At 46.0% G+C, this 20,860-nt stretch overlaps 1 protein-coding gene across 2 annotated transcripts in view; it reads right to left on the bottom strand.

Moving 5' to 3' along the window:
• Positions 1 to 20,860, bottom strand: part of AP1G1 (adaptor related protein complex 1 subunit gamma 1) — a 319,248-nt gene that overhangs the window by 192,437 nt on the left and 105,951 nt on the right. For both annotated transcript variants that reach the window (XM_030204680.1, XM_030204681.1), the window contains exon 4: positions 10,146 to 10,287. In XM_030204680.1, coding sequence (XP_030060540.1) covers positions 10,146 to 10,287 — 142 coding nt within the window. The remainder of the gene's footprint in view (positions 1 to 10,145; positions 10,288 to 20,860) is intronic.

Raw genomic sequence — 20,860 nt, 5'->3', positions numbered from 1 at the left:
TGAATATTTGTGTATCCAACTCTAATCTCCTTATAATAGAGGACATTAACTTACACTTAGAAGATCCTAACGCAAATAATACACGAGAATGCAAGGACTTCCTCCAACTGTGGGACCTCAACTGGTCTAATATGCAAGCAAACCATATTAAAGGACAAACTCGACCTTATCACACACAAATTCTCTTCAAATCAATCCCTAATATTGACACAAAATGGACAGACACATCATGGACAGACCACCTAAAACTAAACTTATCCATACAATGGCGAAAAAAAGAACCATACCACAAACAAGAACATACAACCTATACTACAAGAGGCAAAATTGACCCTGTAATATTCTGGCAACAGTTTTACATGAATGATTGGTTAGTTCAAACAGACTCCAAACACTACCTCCTAAACTGGGATAATAGATGCACGAGCATACTAGACATAACTGCACCATTGCATACAAGAACCTCACGAAGAATCATCTCAATTCCATGGTTTAATGAAGAACTGAAAAAAATTAAAAACACAAGTAACGAGACTAGAACGAGCATGGAAAAAAATAAAAGATAAATACACACTCAATGCATGGAAACAAATGCAAAGAAAATATAAATACACAACATGACAAGCCAAAAGGTCATATTACAAATCCAAAATAGGTCCAGACTACAAAGACACACATAAATTATTCCAACTGGTGCACAAACTACTTGACATCTCACCGGCCATCTCAACCAACACATATTCTCCATCAGCAGATGACCTGGCAATTTACTTTAATGAGAAAATTATAAAACTACGATCCACGTTATAACTTAACACCACTGACTTCGAAAAATTCATTAATTGTCTGGACCCAACCACCGATGAATATCCAGCAGACCGATTCTGGACTAACTTCGACCTACTGTCCGACGAAACTGTTACTCATGCGATCAACCAATTTGCCAAATCCCACTGCAAACTGGATATATGCCCTAACTACCTAATAAAATTCACCCCTCAACGCTTCATAACAGACCTCACTTCTTACTTAAATTTCATGCTACAACATGGACTCTTCCCTAAGGATAAAGGAAATATATTACTTACCCCAATACCTAAAGAAAAAAATCAAATGATATAACCAGTTACCGCCCGGTAGCATCCATTCCTCTGGTAATAAAACTAATGGAAAGTATGGTAGCCAAACAACTTACTGACTACCTAACAAAATTTTTAGTGCTACACGAATCACAATCAGGATTTCGATCCAACCACAGCACCAAAACAGTATTAATCACTCTCTTAACTAAATTTAAACAAATAATTGCAACTGGCAAAAGTGTTCTTCTTCTACAATCTGACATGTCCAGCACATTTGACATGGTTAGCCACAAAATATTATTGCACATCCTAGAATACTTCGTGATTGGAGGAAACGTATGGAGATGGATCAATGGCTTCCTAACCGCAAGAACATACCAAGTGACTTCAAATTCAAATACATCATCACCATGGAAACCTGAATGTGTAGTACCCCAGGGATCGCCATTATCACCAACACTTTTCAACCTAATGATGACACCACTGGCCAAATCACTATCCAACCAAGGCCTCAATTCATACATCTATGCAGACTAGAGAGTTGCACAGGGCCAGAAATGCGACCCATCCCCGCCAGAAACTAACCCGTCCCCGTGAGTAATCTCCCCTGTCCCCACCCGTCCCCTTGAGTGATCTCCTCTATCTCCGCCCATCCCCATAAAACAGCCAGTTCCCACCATGAGAGAAATAAACTGCCTATACATATAAAAAATAAAAGTAGTTAGCTGAGCTCACCTCTGTGCAGTTCTCTTCTGTGGATGACTCAGTCACTCACTCACAGTCACTAGTGATGAGGGTGTGGATGAGGGTTTTGGTAGAGTGCTCGGAAAGAAAGGGGCGGATTTTACGGATGTTGTAAAGAAAGAAACGACAGGTCTTGGCAATCTGCTGGATATGAGCAGAGAAGGAGAGAGAAGAGTCAAAGATGACCCCAAGGTTTCGAGCTGAGGAGACAGGGAGAATGAGAGAGCCATCAACAGAAACAGAAAACGGGGGGAGCGGGGAGGTGGGTTTGGGGGGGAAAATGAGAAGCTCGGTTTTGGTCATATTTAATTTCAGGTGGCGTTGAGACATCCAGACAGCAATGTCAGACAAGCACGCTGAAACTTTGGTTTGGATGCAAGGTGAGATATCAGGGTTGCCGGGGGTCACGTAACTTCTCCTTTCTTCCTCAAAATGTACCACCTGTTCCTCTGATCCCATTCCCACCCACCTTCTTAATGCCATCTTTCCTGCTCTTATTCCTTTTATCTGTCACATTCTCAACCTCTCACTTTCCACTGCGACTGTCCCTACTGCCTTTAAACATGCTGTGGTCACACCTCTCCTTAAGAAGCCTTCACTTGACCTTACTTGTCCCTCTAATTACCAACCCATCTCCCGCCTCCCTTTTCTCTCCAAATTACTTGAGCGTGGCGTTCACCACCGCTGCTTTGATTTTCTCTCCTCACATGCTATTCTTGACCCACTACAATCTGGTTTTTGCCCTCTCCACTCAACCAAAACTGTGCCTTATCAAGTTTCCAATGACCTATTACTGGCTAAATCCAGAGGTCTCTATTCCATCCTCATTCTTCTTGATCTTTCCACTGCTTTTGACACTGTCGATCACAGCATACTCCTCGATACCCTGTCCTAACTTGGATTCCAGGGCTCTGTCCTTCCTGGTTCTCCCTCCACACCTTCAGTGTTCACTCTGGTGGACCCTCTTCTACTTCTATCCCTCTACCTGACGGCGTACCGCAGGGTTCTGTTCTTGGTTCCCTCCTCTTTTCTATCTACACTTTGAATCATTAATCTCATCCCATGGCTTTTTCTACCATCTCTATGCTGATGACTCCCAAATCTACCTTTCTACCCCTGATATCTCACCTTGCATCCAAACCAAAGTTTCAGCGTGCTTGTCTGACATTGCTGTCTGGATGTCTCAACGCCACCAGAAATTAAACATGACCAAAACCGAGCTTCTCATTTTTCCCCCCAAACCCACCTCCCCGCTCCCCCGTTTTCTATTTCTGTTGATGGCTCTCTCATTCTCCCCGTCTCTTCAGGGGTCATCTTTGACTCCTCTCTCTCCTTATCTAATCATATCCAGCAGATCGCCAAGACCTGTCGTTTCTTTCTTTACAACATCTGTAAAATCCGCCCCTTTCTTTTCAAGCACTCTACCAAAACCCTCATCCACACCCCTGTCACCTCTCGTTTAGACTACTGCAATCTGCTTCTTACTGGCCTCCCACTTAGTCACCTCTCCAGTCGGTTCAAAACTCTGCTGCCCATCTCGTCTTCCGCCAGGGTCACTTTACTCATACTACCCCTCTCCTCAGGTCACTTCACTGGCTCCCTATCCGTTTTCGCATCCTGTTCAAACTTCTTCTACTAACCTATAAATGTACTCACTCTGCTGCTCCCCAGTATCTCTCCACACTCGTCCTTCCCTACACCCCTTCCCGTGCACTCCGTTCCATGGATAAATCCTTCTTATCTGTTCCCTTCTCCACTGTCTCGCTGTAGCCTATGCCGGGAATAGACTTCCTGAGCCCCTACCTCTGGCCCCATCCTTGACCATCTTTAAATCTAGATAGAAAGCCCACCTCGTTAACATTGCTTTTGACTTGTAACCACTCGCCTCCACCTACCCTCCTCTCCTTTTTCCTCTACACATTAATTGATTTGCTTGCTTTATTTTTGTCTATTAGATTGTAAGCTCTTTGAGCAGGGACTGTCTTTCTTCTATGTTTGTGCAGCGCTGCGTACGCTTTGTAGCGCTATAAAAATGCTAAATAGTAGTAGTAGTAGTAGTAGTGAATAAGACCAAAAATACTATAACGCCTTTGAATCGCTCCATGGCGTGTCTGCACCTTGAGTATTGTGTTCAGTTATGGTTGCCATATCTCAGAAAAGATAAAGTGGAATTAGAAAAGGTTCAAAGAAAAACAGCCAAAATGATAAAGGGGATGGAATTCCTCTCGTATGAGGAAAGGTTAAAGAGGTTAGGGCTCTTCAGCTTGGAAAAGAGACGGATGAGATGAGACATGATTGAGGTCTACAAAATCCTGAGTGTTGCAGAATGAGTAGAAGTAAAATGATTTTTTTTACTTGTTCCAAAAATACAAAGTCTAGGGGACACTCGATGAAGTTACATGGAAATAAATTTATAAGAGGAAATATTTTTTCACTCAACTAATAGTTAAACTCTGGAATTCTTTGCCGGAGGATGTGGTAACAGCTGTTAGTGTATCTGGTTTTAAAAAAGGTTTGGACAAATTCCTGGAGGAAAATTCCATAGCCTGCTATTAAGGCAGACATGGGAAGAAACTGCTTGCTTTGGGATTTGTAGTATGGAGTGTTGCCACGATTTAGGTTTCTGCCAGGTACCTGTGACTTGGCTTGGCCACTGTTTGGAAAACAGGATACTGAGCTAGATGGACCATTGGTCTGACCCAGTATGGCTACTCTTATGTTCGAATGCTCTCTTTGGCTGTACAATAGAAAGACAGTATATCAAATCCATGCCCCTTTACCATTTTATTGTGGCAATGCTTGAAAACTGTAAGAAAACCCAGTCATACTCCACACTGTCATCCACATCCCCATCGTCAGTGTAGTCTGGAAAAGTACGGGATTCCCTCCAGGGGTTAAGGAGGCCTGCCCCCTGGATTTCCCTTTTCTTTTCCTCATGTAAACGGGGAAGAAAAGACCGCTTCTGCCGACAATCCATGACAGTTCAGGCGCTCAGGTACTTGCTCTTGCTCAAGACACCATCTTGCCTCTTCAACAAAATGACTTTTGTAGTCACAAGTGGGGTTCTTAAAGGTTCAATTAGAGGCAAAGCAGAAAAGGGTTACAAAACTGCTGATGTCTGCATCATAAGCCTTATTCATGCTCATTCAAGCCCTATGAAAATGTATTGTTAGAAGATATGTTTATACCTTATTAGGCATTTACCTGAATACCCTTCCCAATACTATGTTTTACTTAAGTGAGAGGTGCTTGGTGAATACAACTTTGCTTGGGAATTAATGTATAGTCTTATTTAGATCAACTTAATAGGTACATATTAATTATGTTGAAACTTACAATCTCTGTGTTTCAATAAGATTTTATGTTTAATGTTTCCACACAGAATCAATACCACATATTTACTCTAACTTACCCCGTTTGGTGAATGGACTTAGACTTTGCTAGTTGTTGTCAGGCCAGTACTGTTCCATAAAGAGTTTGACTTTAAAACAAAATTTCACTGTAGCATTCTTGATGTTAGCTCAATCTGAATAGGAATGTCTCAACTTTTCCTAGGGACATCTAAATATAGAACCTCTACCTATTAACAATGATAAATCTCTACAGTGTTTTCTTCCTAAATCATTGTACTTCAGGCATGAATTATTCACAAAAATACCTTAATTAACTTTAATAGAAAATCTTACAAAAGACATACATTTAAAACAAGTCCACCAGATCCCTGAGCAGAGTACAAATTTGCCCAATAATGCATTATCCATTTAAGTCAACCATAACCTCTCTGGATCTCCAACTATAATGTCCTTATCTTCAGTTGAATATCCAAATGAACGCCAATCCTTTAGGAGCACCAGCGCTTCAGCCTGACAGTATCACTTCAAATTATGTGTTGAAATGTCCTCAATTGGCTGCTTCTTCGCAATGTGGTGTTGTTATTCAGCACTTTTTTTGTAGGAAAAAAGGTACCAGTACTCATTGTGGGCGGATTCACATCTATGGCTCTGCCCCTATGGTGGCCACACCCACAGTAGCAACACCCTTTATACCAGCCATGGTGCATATAAACAGGTATCATTGAAAATACTATACCAGTATAGGAGAAAAAAACAGCTTGTGATTTTTTTTCATTATAAATAATTTCTGTAAGCTGTTACAGCTCCAGTATACCCAGTGCAAAATAAGACAGCAGATGTAACTTCTCAAATTGGACCATATTCTAAACACTAAAATTAAAATAAAATGATCTTTCTACCTTTTTTTGTCTGGTGACTGTTTTTCTGCTTATGTTGGTCCCAGTCTCTGATTCTGCTGCTCTCTATCTATCTCTATCTCTCCTAAGTGGAGGAGTAGCCTAGTGGTTAGTGCAGTGGACTTTGATCCTGGGGAACTGAGTTCAATTCCCACTGCAGCTCCTTGTGACTCTGGCCAAGTCACTTAACCCTCCATTGCCCCTGGTACAAAATAAGTATCTGAATATATGTAAACCGCTTTGAATGTAGTTGCAAAAACCTCAGAAAGGCGGTATATCAAGTCCCATCTCCCTTCCCCTTAACTCAGTTTCCAGGGCTTCCTTTCCATTTATTTCTTTACTTTCCTCCTTTCTTCTTCATTTCTTGCCCTACATCTAAGTAAAAGCTGAGTCCTCTGCAGACTTCTGGAGGAGATATAGAGTGGATCCAGCATTTGCCTATTTTCTCCTTCCATGTGCTGTTTTTCTCCTTTTTTCCCTTTCCCTCATCTCCGTCAGTATGAATCTCCTTCCTAGTCTTACCTCCCCTCCCCATATGCATCTCCTTCCTCTCTCTTCCCTCTCATCCATCCACGTCCAGCATTTTTCCTCTCCCCCTCCATCTATGTCTAGCATTTCTCTTCTCTCCTCCCCTCCATCCATGTTCATCTCACTTCCTCTCTCTTCCCTCTCCTCCATCCATGTCCAGCATTTCAACTCTCCTCCCCCTTCATCCATGTTCAGAATTTCTCGTCTCCCCTAAATCCATGTGCATCTCCTCCTGTCTTCCCTCCCCTCCATCCATGTCCAGCATTTCTCCTCTCCCCCTCTCCTCCATCCATGTTCATCTCACTTCCTCTCTCTTTCCTCCTCTTCATCCATGTCCAGCATTTCAGCTCTCTTCCCTCCATCCATGTGCATCTCCTTCCTCTATCTTCCCTCCCCTCCATCCGTGTCCAGAATTTCTCCTCTCCCCTAAATCCATGTGCATCTTTTCCTCTGCCTTCCCTCCCCTCCATTCATGTCCAGCATTTCTCCTCTCCCCCTCCACTCCATCCATGTGCATCTCCTTTCTCTGTCTTTCCTTCCCTCCAACATTTCTCCTCTCTTCCCTGCCCCTCCATGCCATTCTTGTCTAGCATTTCTCCTCTCTCCCCTCCCCTCCATCCATGTGCATCTCCTTCCTGTCTTCCCTCTCCTCCATCCATGCCCAACATTTCTCCTGCCCTCCCATCCATCCATGTCCAACAACTCTCCTCTCTCCCCTGCCCTCCCCTCCCATCCATGTCCAGCGATTCTCCTTTGCCCCTATCCTCTCATCCATGTCCAGCGATTCTCCTTTGCCCCTATCCTTCCCTCCCATCCATGTCCAGCGATTCTCCTTTGCCCCCTATCCACCCCTCCCATCCATGTCCAGTGACTCACCCCAGCCTCCACCTGCCCCAGTTCCAGTTGCAATCCCAGCCCCACCTGCCCGCCCCTCAGCTTCCCGACTTTCCATTCCTGCCGCCCTGCGTTGAAATCTTTTATTTTACTTCAAGTCGAAAGCGGCAGTGAAAGCAATAGGCAGGCTCGCCTCCTTTCTTCCTTTCCCTCAGCGTCCCGCCCTCGCGGAAAGGAAATTACATCAGAGGAAGATGGGACGCTGAGAGAGAAGGGAAAGCTGGAGGTGGGGTTTTTTTGTTTATTTTTTTGTTGTTTTTTTTTTTTGTTACATTTGTACCCCGCCCTTTCCCACTCATGGCAGGCTCAATGCGGCTTACATGGGGCAATGGAGGGTTAAGTGACTTGCCCAGAGTCACAAGGAGCTGCCTGTGCCTGAAGTGGGAATCGAACTCAGTTCCTCAGTTCCCCAGAACCAAAGTCCACCACCCTAACCACTAGGCCACTCCTCCACTGTTGCTTTGGCTGCCGGTTCGCCGCTGCAACTTCAGGTAAAAAAAAAGATTTCAACGCAGGGTGGCACGAACGGAAAGTTGGGGAGCTGAAGGTAGGCGGGTGAGCAGGCCTTCAGAAAAAAAGTGCCGGTACACTGTACCGGCGCATACCAGCACAAAAAAAGCACCAGCTATGATTATTCTGCTGCCTGAGAAACTGTGCTCCACCTCTGCCTAATATTCCATTTCAAAGGGAGAGAAAGTTTTAAAGCGTTACGACCTCCAATGTCTTTACAACTAGCAAAAATATCCCCTGCTCAGTTTCAGTTGGCTCTGTAAATGTTATACTTCAGATTCCATTAGCCTTTTCCTAGGGAGAGATCTTTGCTCCCCTTTCCCACCCTTGGCAAGACATCAAAGAAGGCAGATTCAGCAATAACATAAGGAAATGGATAGAAATCTATAAAACTTAGTGGGTAGACTGTTCATTAGTCTTAGTACTGGAATTCATCACAGCCCCCTCCCTTTCCCCAGCACTCACATTATTTATTTCCCACCCTGTGTCCTCTCTCATGGCACCACTGTCCCCAAAAGGAAAGTGCAGAGTGGGAGAGCGACCAAGGATGCCAGAAACTGGAGGATGTTCGTTAATAAGGAATTTTATTAAAAGTTTTGAAGACTCGACACAACGTCGTGTTTCGGCCGTCAGGCCTGCATCAGGAGTCTGCCATGCAGAATGCTGCAGAACAATGATGATGGAGGTCCTTTGAAGATCTTACAGCAGTCTCTTGTGCAGAGTATTGCTGAATAACATTGAGGATGGTTCTTCAAAAGAAACGTAGGTAGTCTTTAAGAAGACTGTTGAGGAAAATCCGTCAAAAACACTGCACGCACTGCTGGTAATACAGCCCCCTCCCTTTCCCCGGCACTCACATTATTTATTCCCCACCCTGTGTCCTCTCTCATGGCACCACTGTCCCCAACACACACACACACACTCAGTCACACTGCCTTTCTTGTTCCCAGTCACCTTTTCTCGATTTCCTGTGCTCAGCAGTCACTCCCGTCTCACAAACCCCTCTCCTTACCAATGGCAGTCATTCTAAGTGCTTTAGCACTGTACATATGGGTATGTGCACATCTGCCTGTGAGATAGCACAGCACAGCTACTAACTGGAATTAGTATGTGTCACTAACTGGCTGGGCTGCAAGTCATGAGGATGGAATTTTCAATGTGAGGGTCTGTGTGACCATGTATGAGACAGCTAATATATGAATAGGCAGGGGATGTGAGTAGAGTGGGGCTGGGTGACTCAACCCCTCCCTTTCCTCTCTCTCTCACCCAAAACCCCCTCCCTCCCCTTTCCACCTCTCATGCACTTGTAGCAGCAGCACTATGGGACAAGATACATAAGAAGAATTCAAAGTACAAGCAAGTGATTGTGGCTATATGAGTTGGAGAAGGAGGCAGCACAATAGGAGCAAGTGACTGTGGCCATGTACAGTGCCACTTGAACTAAAGAAGCAACATGTACCAGGGAAGTGGGTGCAAATGAGGATCTATACAAAAGGCCAGTGCAATGCGCTCCTGCAAAACAAGGGCTGCAGAGCTGTCATCTGTAGACCATGGAATGGGAAGATGGAGTAGCAGCATGGTAGGCTGGGGCTACGGCTGACATCAGACATTGGGGACTGGTGACAGTGAGTGGCTTATGGGACTGAACACACCCTGCTGCGAAGAGACACAGACAGATACACAGTAATGTTTCCCCAATCCTCTACTGGAAACATGCCTATTTGGTTTTCAGGAGTCTAAATTAACATGAGTGAGAGATCTGTATACACTGGGTCTCAAATCTTTCTCATATTCATTTTGCCCTTCCTGAAAATCATAGTAGTTAGATGTGCCTAAAGGACAGGATTGGGAGACACCGATATATACAGATAGTTCTTTGTACACAGAACAGCATCCCAGAGAAGAAAAACCCCCCAAAATTTAACAAAGCCTAGGAATGCACAGCAAACTGTCATGGCCAAGGGTCGGAGGGTAAAGTCTGGGATAAGTGCAGAGGACCCTTAGATATGAGGATACAAGGGTAAAGCCCAGGTTCAGATAAGCTCCATAGTACTGCATCAAGAATGGACTGATCAAATGCTCCTAGTAATCTTTATAGTACATCACTCTCAAGGTTCTATAGAAACATTCAAATTTACCTTTTTCCTCAAGTAAGAATTCGATGTTTTCAAAAGTTTTTCAACCTCTCCTGCGAGGTCTCTGCACATTTCCGAAGAACCCATGCAGCCAAGAGTACACAGAGCCAGTCCTTGAACATATTGAGTGCTGTGATTCAAGTCACTATAAAGGAAATCCAAAAAAATAAATAAAGTCAGCATTTGAGTCAGACCCAAAGTCCATAAAGTTCAGTGTCTTCTTTCCAACAATGACTGATCCAGGTTACAAGTACCTGAGAGGATCTCAAAAGATAGATAAGATTCTAAGCGGCTTATCTCAGATCAAACACAGTTTAATGCATGCAAAACTCTTCACTTAACTTGGGCCATACAAGAAGGAACTATTTCAACTAGGTTGTTGCAAGAGTTTACCTTTTAGGCAGGAAGAAACACACCATGTTCAGTTATCTGTCAAACAAACCACTGTGACTGATTTAAAACAAAGAAATTCAAAAGGGCCTACTAGAACACTGACTGCAATGAACAGGAAGCCTCAGTTTACACTTTAAATACAGAGCAGACTGATTTTAAAGCTTGCAAATTATCACGGTCAACTGCTGAACAAGTTGTAAACAGGAACAACAAAAATTGTTTGAAATGTCTGCATGCAAATGCCAGAAGACTAAGAAATAAAACAGGGGGAGTTAAATATAATAGGCATCTATGAAAACTAGTGAAAGGAAAGATAACCAATGGAACACTGTCATACCAGGATACAAATCATATAGCAGTAATACAGTGGATTAAATTGCAGGACGGGTAGCATTCTACATTAAGGAGGACCTTGAATTGAACAGATTAAAAGTTATGAAGGACACAAAACACATCTTGGAATCCCTATGAAGTGAAATTCCATGTTTAAAGGGGAAAAGGATATAGTGATATGAGTGTACTACTGTCCAGCTGGCCAGGATGAACAGACAGATGTAGAAATGTTATCAGAAGTTAGGGAGGGTAATAAACTGGGCAACATAACAATAATGGGTGATTTCAATTACCCTGATATTGACTGGGTAAATGTATCATCACAGAATGCTAGGAAATTAAAAATTCCTTGATGAAATCAATGACTTCTTTATGGAGCAGCTAATTCAGGAGCCAACAAGAGGAGGCCTAGTCTTTAGTGGAGCACATGGTAACCTGCAGGAGGTAATGGTGTTGGGGCCGCTTGATAACAGTGATCATACTATGATCATATTTGATATCAGCTCTGGAGTAAATACACACAGGAAATTCAATTTGTTAGCATTTAACTTTCAAAAAGGAGACTATGATAAAAGTAGAACAGTCAAAACAAATAAACAAAAAAAAAAAAACTTAGAGGTGCAGCTGCAAAAGGTCAAAAATTTACATCAGAGAAAATATATTCCATGTTTTTAAAAAAGGAAGAATGAAGGCCAAAAGACAGCAGGCATGGTTAAAAAGTAAGTAAAGGAAGTTAATAAAGCTAAAAGTTGAAAGTTTCAGGCATAGGGTAAAATCACAACTTTCCAGCAAACAAAAGAAAATTATGTACAACCTTTATCTACCAGAAAGAGCGGCAATAAAAATCCTACAAAACAACCAAAGCATTGGCATCAAACCTGCAGACAAAAGAGGCTCTGTAGTGATTACAGACACACAAAAATACATCAAAGAAGGACACAGCCAGCTCTCAGACAACACGTACTACAAGAAACTAAATGAGGAACCCAAGCAGAAATATGGAGAAATTAGATCTTACCTGCTAATTTGCTTTCCTTTAGTCCCTCCTGACCGGCCCAGGATCTGACTGAGTTATGCACTCTTTCCAGCAAGTGGAGACTAAGAACTGACTCTAGAGAGCCAATAAGAGTCCTAGCTATCTAGCCCTAGATTCAGTATACAGGTAACAAAACAAGAGAAAAAGAACGAATGAAAGAAACCTCATTCTGTGCCACCAGGAATCTGAGCAGCAACGAAAGAGAATAGTAATGTGTATGAAAATACCCAGACACAACTGTGCCGTACCTTCGCTGAACCATATAGCAAAGCACATCTGGTTTTTTTTCAACTGCAATAACGCATCGCACAAAGCAGTTCTATCTCCAAACCAATATATGTAACCACAAGAAACCATTAAACCGCTCCTGAATACTATTTACAAAAAAAAACAGGTGGACTAAAGGAATGCAAATAAGTAGGTAAGATCTAATTTCTCCTTCCATAGCGTCCCTCTGGACTGGCCCAGGATCCAACTGATGGGAAGTAGCAAAGCAAAGCAGTACTCTTAAGTGAGGGACCCCAGCAAACCTGCCGTGAGAACCCTCACACCAAAAATTGCTTGACGACACTATATGTCATCTGTAATGCTTAGAGAATGAATGCAAGGAAGACCAAGTCGCTGCCTTACAAATGCCCAAAGGCAACACCAAGAAGCGCTTTGCCCATGAAACAGCTTGCCCCCTAGAAGGGTGGGCTTTGACTCCATCTGGCACTGCCTTCCCAGAAAGAAGGTAAGCAGAGGCTATAATTTCTTTAAGTCACCTAGAAATGGTGGGCTTCAAAGCCGCTAACCCCTTACGGGAACCTCCAAGGAGCAGAAACAGATGGTCTGACCGTCGAAATTCCTCTGTAACCTTCACATAATGCTCAAGGACTCTCCTAGCATCCAGAATCTGTAATCTTCGCTGGTCTTCAGAACCGGAGAAAGAGCCTAAGACAGGCAAAACCACCAACTGAGAGAGATGAAAACACGATACGCCCTTAGGAAGAAAAGAAGGAACGGGGGGGGGGGGGGGGGGGGGGCACCACCTCCCGCTCTTTAGACAATTCCAAAAATGGCGACTTAAAGGAAAAGGTCTACAACTCCGAAACTCTCCTAGCCGAGGCAATAGCTACCAAAAACAGTTTAAGGTCCCAGCCAGAAAGATAGCCCTAGCGGAGGACGAAGGAGACCTACTCTCTTCAAAAAAAATGCGAAACATCCAGGTGACTAGCTAACGACTTGTCCTGCATGCACCCCCCGAAAGCAAAACAATGCTGCAACTCGCACTTTAAGAGAAGCGAGTGCCAAGCCTTTATCAAATCCACGTTGCAAAAAAATCCAAGAGCTTTGCCACAGAAGCTCGCAAGGGAGAAATGTCCCGATTAGCACATCATGCGTCGAAGATCCACCAAGTTCTAACATAATTCAGAGACGTCGATCGATGCCGCAATCGAAGCATCGTGGAAATTACCTTAGAAGAATAACCTCTCTTCGTCAATCGAGCCCATTCAAGATCCAGGCCATAAGACAAAACTGAGCCAGGTCTTGATGAAGAACTGGTCCCTGGACCAGAAGGTCGGGAGAGTCCGGAAAAAGGATAGGAGGACTGACCAGGAAGCGCATGAGATCCACGTAGCACGGTCTGCAGGGCCAGTCCAGAGCTACCAAGATGACTGGGCCCTCGTGCATCTCAATCTGTTGGATAAGACGCCCCAGAAGAGACCACAGAGGAAATGAATAAAGAAGCTCGAACACTAAGGCTGTAGAAGAGCTACTCCCTCACTTCTGGATCCTTTCTGCGATTGAAGAAGCGAGGTACCGTTGCGTTTAAACTTGTGGTTAAGAGATCCATGATCAGAAGTCCCCACCAGTCCACCACCACTTGAAACACCTGTGGAGTTAAAGACCATTCTCCAGTATCTAGGATATGACGAGACTGAGAAAATCCGTTTAAACATTCTCCACTCCAGCTACATGAGATGCCGAGAGTGCGGCTAGATGAAGTTCTGTCCACGCCATGAGCAATGACACTTCCTGCTGTAACAGTCGACTCCTCGTTCCCCCTTGTAGACAGACATATGCTACCGCTGTTGCATTGTCTGAAAGAATGCATACTGCCTCGTCTTCCAACAGAGGAAGAAACACCTCCAGAGCTAACCGAACTGCCCTGGTTTCCAAGAGTTTGATCAACAGAGACAATTCCTATGGAGACCAAAGACCTTGCACAAACCTCCCCAGGCAGTGGGCTCCCCAGCCCTTGAGACTGGAAACTGTAGTTACCACTTTCCACTGAGGTGGATCCAGCGGCATCCCCTTGAACAAGTTGGCTGTGCGCAACCACTAAAATAGGCTGCTGCACTCCAGAATCCGAAAAAGCAATCTCACCTGTAGGGAGTCCGTTTGAGGAGACCACCGAGACAGAAAGGAAGACTGGAGAGACCTCATGTGCACCCTGGCCCCAGGCACAACCTCTATCGTTGCTGCCACAGATCCCAACACTTGCTGGTAGTCCTGAGTGCAGAGGACATGGCTTTGCAACAAAGCCTGAATCTGAGCCTGCAACTTGAGAATTCTGCTCTAAGGAAGAAAAATCCAACTTCGTGCTGTATCGAATGACACCCAAGTAATCTAGGGATTGAGAAGGCACCAGGCGACTCTTTGTGGAGTTGACCACCTATCCTAGGGACTGCAGGAAAAGGACCATCCAATTCTTGACCTGCAAACTCTCCTGGTACAACTTTACAAGTATCAACCAGTCGTCTAAATAGGGATGAACCAGAATACCTTCTCTTCTGAGGGCTGCTGCAACGACTACCATGATTTTGGTAAACGCATGAGGCGCCATGGCTAGGCCTAACGAAGTGCCCATAATTGAAAATGCTGGCCTAGGACTTCAAAATGAAAAAATGACAGGAGAGAAAGGAATTGTTATATATAAATGACAATTATATATCTCTCTATATAAAACGCACCTCCAACGTTCCATGAAGCCTCTTTTAGCCAAAAGTGAAGGGGGTGAGATCCCATTGTGTCTGCCCCGCCCACTCGTCAAACGTGATGACGTCGAGGGCGGAGCAATGACACTCAACCAATCGTATCGCTCGGCAGCGAAGCGTCAGGGAAGGAGGCGGCGCTCTCGGCGTCTAGCCTTCCCTTCGCTGTGTTCCGCCTTCTTCTGACGTCAAGGATGACGTCAAAAGAAGGCGGAACACAGCGAAGGGAAACCTAGACGTCGGGAGCGCCGCCTCCTTCCCTGACGCTTCGCTGCCGGAACCGCCACGGAGGTAAATTTTAACAGGAAAAAAAAAAAAAAACTAAACCCGATGCATGGATGCGAAGGGGGGGGCATGGATGCGAAGGGGGGGAGGAGAAGAGGGCGGGCCAGGCTGGGACATGGGAGAGAGAGGAGCATGGATGCGAGGGGGGGTCATGGAAGGGAGAGAGGGGACTTGCTGGAAAAGGATGAATGGAGGCGGCAGGGGACAGAGGAGCATGGATTGCAGGGCAGGCCTCAGGCAGAGAGGGGAAATGCTGGATAGGGATGAATGGAGGGGGCAGGTGACAGAGTAACATGGATGGCCATGGATTGGGACGGCAGGGCTCAGGGAAAGGGGAATTGCTGGATAGGGATGAATGGAGGGGACAGATGGGCATGGATGGATATGGATTGCAGAGCAGGCCTCAGGCAGAGAGGGGAAATGCTGGATAGGGATGAATGGAGGGGGCAGGTGACAGAGTAACATGGATGGCCATGGATTGGGACGGCAGGGCTCAGGGAAAGGGGAATTGCTGGATACGGATGAATGGAGGGGACAGATGGGCATGGATGGATATGGATTGCAGGGCAGGCCTCAGGCACAGAGGGGAAATGCTGGAAAGGGATGAATGGAGGGGGCAGGGGACAGAGGAGCATGGATTGCAGGGCAGGCCTCAGGCAGAGAGGGGAAATGCTGGATAGGGATGAATGGAGGGGGCAGGTGACAGAGTAACATGGATGGCCATGGATTGGGACGGCAGGGCTCAGGGAAAGGGGAATTGCTGGATACGGATGAATGGAGGGGACAGATGGGCATGGATGGATATGGATTGCAGGGCAGGCCTCAGGCACAGAGGGGAAATGCTGGAAAGGGATGAATGGAGGGGGCAGGGGACAGAGTAACATGGATGGCCATGGATTGGGAGGGCAGGGCTCAGGGAAAGGGGAATTGCTGGATAGGGATGAATGAAGGGGACAGATGGGCATGGATGGATATGGATTGCAGGACAGGCCTCAGGCAGAGAGGGGAAATGCTGGAAAGGGATGAATGGAGGGGGCAGGTGACAGAGGAGCATGGATTGCAGGGCAGGCCTCAGGCAGAGAGGGGAAATGCTGGATAGGGATGAATGGAGGGGGCAGGTGACAGAGTAACATGGATGGCCATGGATTGGGATGGCAGAGCTCTGGGAAAGGGGAATTGCTGGATAGGGATGAATGGAGGGGACAGATGGGCATGGATGGATATGGATTGCAGGGCAGGCCTCAGGCAAAGAGGGGAAATGCTGGAAAGGGATGAATGGAGGGGGCAGGGGACAGAGGAGCATGGATGGCCACACACACACACTCTCTATCGCACTGTTTCTCACATACACACTTGCACACACTCTCATTCTCACACACACACTCTCTCACAAACACACTCACACCCAGACTCACTCTCTCTCTCACACACTCACACTTTCACTCTGACTCTCAAACAGTCACTCTCACATATACTCTCCCAAACATACATACTCCGAAGAAAACCTTGCTAGCGCCCGTTTCATTTGTGTCAGAAACGGGCCTTTTTTACTAGTACATATATATTCTGCTTTCTTCAGAGCAGAATCCACAACACCAGAGTCATGAGGCAACTGGGTCTTCAACTCTGGGTCCCCATGGATCCTATACTGGGACTCAATCTATGCGAGAACAAGCAGCCTGCTTGTCCTTGGAGAAAAGAGGATCTGTTGGTTTTAGACCAAAAAATCTTTCCAATTAACCAAACCTGATGTCAGTTTAAGTTTCTTCTCTCAGGCTTGAGCCTTTTGTGAGCAGGGGTTTGTAAGCCGATCTTATCTATATAAATAAAACCCACCTCAAACGTTCTGAAGCTCACCCCATGGCAGTGAAGCACTCAACTCCTGTACTGTTCAGTAGGCTAGGCTATGACCTATGAGGACCACTCACCCTCACTCATAGACCCGCCCTCCGCCACGTCCCATCTGCACATAAAATGCACCCTCAACGTTCTAAACCTGACTTTGTGGCTTCAGAGTTCGTAAGTTCGAAGCTCTGTAACCACTTTTAACAATCAGGTATCTGTGCCCCGCCCTCACGTCAAAACGTTATGACGTCGAGGGCGGGTACTAATGACCACAACTACACTCGCCGACATAGGCTCCGCCCATCCCCCTACCCTCCACATCCACACACATCACTCCCTTCCTCCATCCGTCCCACTTCAATCCCCCTCACGCCCCTCCCACCAAGTTCACCCCTCCCTCCGATTTGAACACCCTCCCGGAGTCCCTTCCTGTTACTGCCCTCCCTTCGCGTTCCTTCAAAACCTCCCCCGAAGCCTTTGGCTGCTACCTACCACCCCAGGTCGCTTGCTCACTCCCCCACCCAGGTCACCGCACCGCCCACAACTTTGCCGCTCCACCCGCCTCCCCCCCCCTTTTCTAAGAACGCCCCACGCCCCCTCCATTGAACTAACACAGCCAATACCTCAGAAATGCAGAAGTACAGAACATCGCTTCTCTTCGGCTCTTCTTCCCTCCCTGTGTCCCGCCCTTCCCGAACTTACGTCACAAGAGGGCGGGACAAAAGGAGGGAAGAAGACCCGAAAGGAAGCGATGTGCTGTACTGTTGCGTTTCTCAGGTATTGGCTGTGTTACTTCAATGGAGGGGGCGTACGCCATTCTTACAAAAGGGGGGAGGCGTGTGCAGCGGCAAAGTTGTGGGTGGTGCGGTGACCTGGGTGGGGGAGCGACTGACCGACCTGGGGTGGTGGGTAGCGTCCACAGGGACGGACGAAGGCGTGGAGAACCGGTGACCGACGATCTCGGGAGCTGGGACGACTGCACAGCTCTGGGGGAGGGGCATGGTTGGCCTGGCCTGCTGCCATGCATCGGAGGACAAACACCTTGCTAGCGCCCGTTTCATTCGTTTTAGAAACGGGCCTTTTTTCCTAGTGTCTTATAAATCTCTGATGCGCATTGAAGGCATTGTACAGTGAACCCCGAGCAGCTGTTTTAGTAAACGGTGTGAGGGGAGAGTCCTTCCAGATACGTCAAGGGACTCGACAAGGGTGCCCGCTCTCGCCCCTCCTATTTGTATTAGCAATGGAGCCCCTGCTCTACGCCCTGCGGGCAGATGAGGGAGGGGGGTGGCCCTGGAGGGAGGTAAGGTTGGGGCCTTGGCGTTTGCGGATGACCTGCTGGTAATAACTCAAGAGCCTGAACAATCTGTACCCAGGATTTTAGAGATGATTCGGGGTTATGGGGCGCTTTCGGGCTACACTCTAAATATCCAAAAATCCAGGGCCCTAGAGATACTACCGGGGGATAACGTGAAGCAGAGGTTGACACTGCCTGTAGAGTGGGAGGAAGAGGTAATAAAGTATTTAGGAGTTACAATACCCCGAGACCTCCCCCAAGTGTATAACAAGAATGTGCGAAAGTTGTTGAATGACACGAGATTGAGCCTACAAATGTGGCAGGGACTCCCCCTGTCTCTCCTGGGTAGGATAGCCCTGTATAACATGGTGATAGTACCCAGGTGGCTATACGTATTTCAGACCCTGTCACTGTACCTGACTAAAGCCGATGAAAAGAGACTGAATAGGATCCTACAGACTTTTTTGTGGGCAAAGAAAAAACCCAGAACACCCCTGGCCACGCTTTATCTGTCTGCGGAATATGGGGGCTTGGGTCTACTGAATTTACGCTACATGACGATAGCGAGTGGAATGCGACATTTGAATGAATGGCTAAGGCGCACGCAATACTTCACCCCTTCACACCTGGAATTGCAAGAGACTAAACAGAGACATATCAGTTACTTGCTCCACAAGAAAAGCAAAGAGACTAGTTTATTAGTTACAGCGCAACTACTACCGGCGGCGCAGGCAGTGTGGCACTGGCTGTGCCGCCACCACAGATTTTCGGCCCGAACAACCCCATTCCTTCCAATTTGTGGCAACCCGGATTTCTTGCCGGGACAGACCCATGAAGCCTTTGCCCGCTGGAGGGGCAAAGGACTAGAATATGTATTACAGGTGATAGATGAAGAGGGCGCGATCAAATCTTGGACAGCCCTTCAAGCCCAATTCTCCCTGAGATCATCAGACTGGTTACATTACTATCAGCTAAAACATTACATCACTAGCCTGCCGAGAGAGGCGCTGGCAGAGGATGTACAGGAGGAGCTGGGCTCAGCACTCTCGTTGGGGGCGCAGCAGAAATTTCCATTGACATACTACCATAGACAGTTAAAGGACATGGCGAAAGAGCCAGATTTTGAGACATTATCAAGCCTTTGGAGCGAGGAACTGGGGACAGAAATAACAGCGGCAATGATCCGGGAGCATCTCTTGGGATACCGCAGAAACATGGACCAAGCGTATTACTGGGAATTACAATTCAAGTTTATACTGAGAGCTTATATTCCTCCCAGACGAGCATTTCACATGGGAATATCACCAGACGGAGCATGCCCCAAATGCGCAGCAGAGGGAGCAAGGCTGGGCCACATGTTTTGGAGCTGCCCACGAGTTGGGAAATTTTGGAAACAATTGATCCAGCAGATAACCGCCATGTGGGCTATAAACTGGCGAGCAGACGCCAAGCTTCTATTTGGCGCCCCAAGCTTGTCTGGGACCTTACGTAAGGGATGCCAAGCGTTTGTCTTGAGATCCATAATGGTGGCAAAGAAAACAATCCTGCTAGCTTGGATATCAGCAGAAGGCCCTGCGATGGCCCAGTGGAGATGATCAACTTACTACAAACTGAGAGAACGAGCTTGAGAACTCGAAAGCCGATTGTCGCCAAGGCCTTCTGGAGCTGCTGGACCCCGTTTTGGCTGACATTAACACCCCAGGCCAGGGGGCAAATAATGAATATGTGAAACAGACGTTGGATCTGGGTAACTAGAGCCTGAGGCCTGCAAACAGAAACTGTGACAGAGCACGGGAGGGGAAGAGGGAGGGAGGGGGACGAAAATGTAAAAAACCACTGGAGGGACCATCGGGCAGGGACATAAGAAACTGGAATTTCAATGCTGTATGACTTATCATACGTTATTTATCCTTAGATATTGTAGGAACCTATGTTAGAAAATAAGTAGACAAGCACTGCATTGAATGCATCTTTGGTGATTTCTTCAATAAAAATTATTGAAACATAAATCTCTGATGCCATTTTATTACCATTACACAACACTTGACAAAAAGAAGATAAGTCTGAGGTAGGGGAGGAATTAATCAATGTAATTTGAGAGATAAATAAGCAGTGTTGTAGTTGAGACAATGGCTCGAATAGATGGAGAGGGATACCATAATGTAAATTTAATTCTGCTATGGGTATCATATTACCATTTGAGAGAACGTGAGAGACTGGTCATATGCCACAGTCAGACCAAAGTAGCCAGTGTATCGGAGAGATGTCAACTCTGATTTTACAGTTACACCACAGAGAGATTTCATGAGAGAAAGGAGATGTGATTTTAAGAGCAGAGCAAAATAGTCTAAGGGTTAATGTTGCTTTGACAACTTTAAGATGTTTTGGGAAATGGTATTTGTCCATAGTCAAAAAGAGAGAAAGAGGTCATGGACACACTGTTTTTCAAAAAACAACCATCTGGAGAGATCAGGGGTGTTATAATCTTGGTACCAAAAGATGGCTTGTGACATTTGGAAGGCTAAGTGATATGTTCTGAAGTGAGGGAGATTTA

Source organism: Microcaecilia unicolor, chromosome 5 (genome assembly GCF_901765095.1).
Source record: "Microcaecilia unicolor chromosome 5, aMicUni1.1, whole genome shotgun sequence".
Lineage (NCBI taxonomy): Eukaryota > Metazoa > Chordata > Amphibia > Gymnophiona > Siphonopidae > Microcaecilia > Microcaecilia unicolor.
The sequence above is the reverse complement of the archived record's forward strand: the minus strand, read 5'-3'. Positions and strand labels throughout refer to the sequence as shown.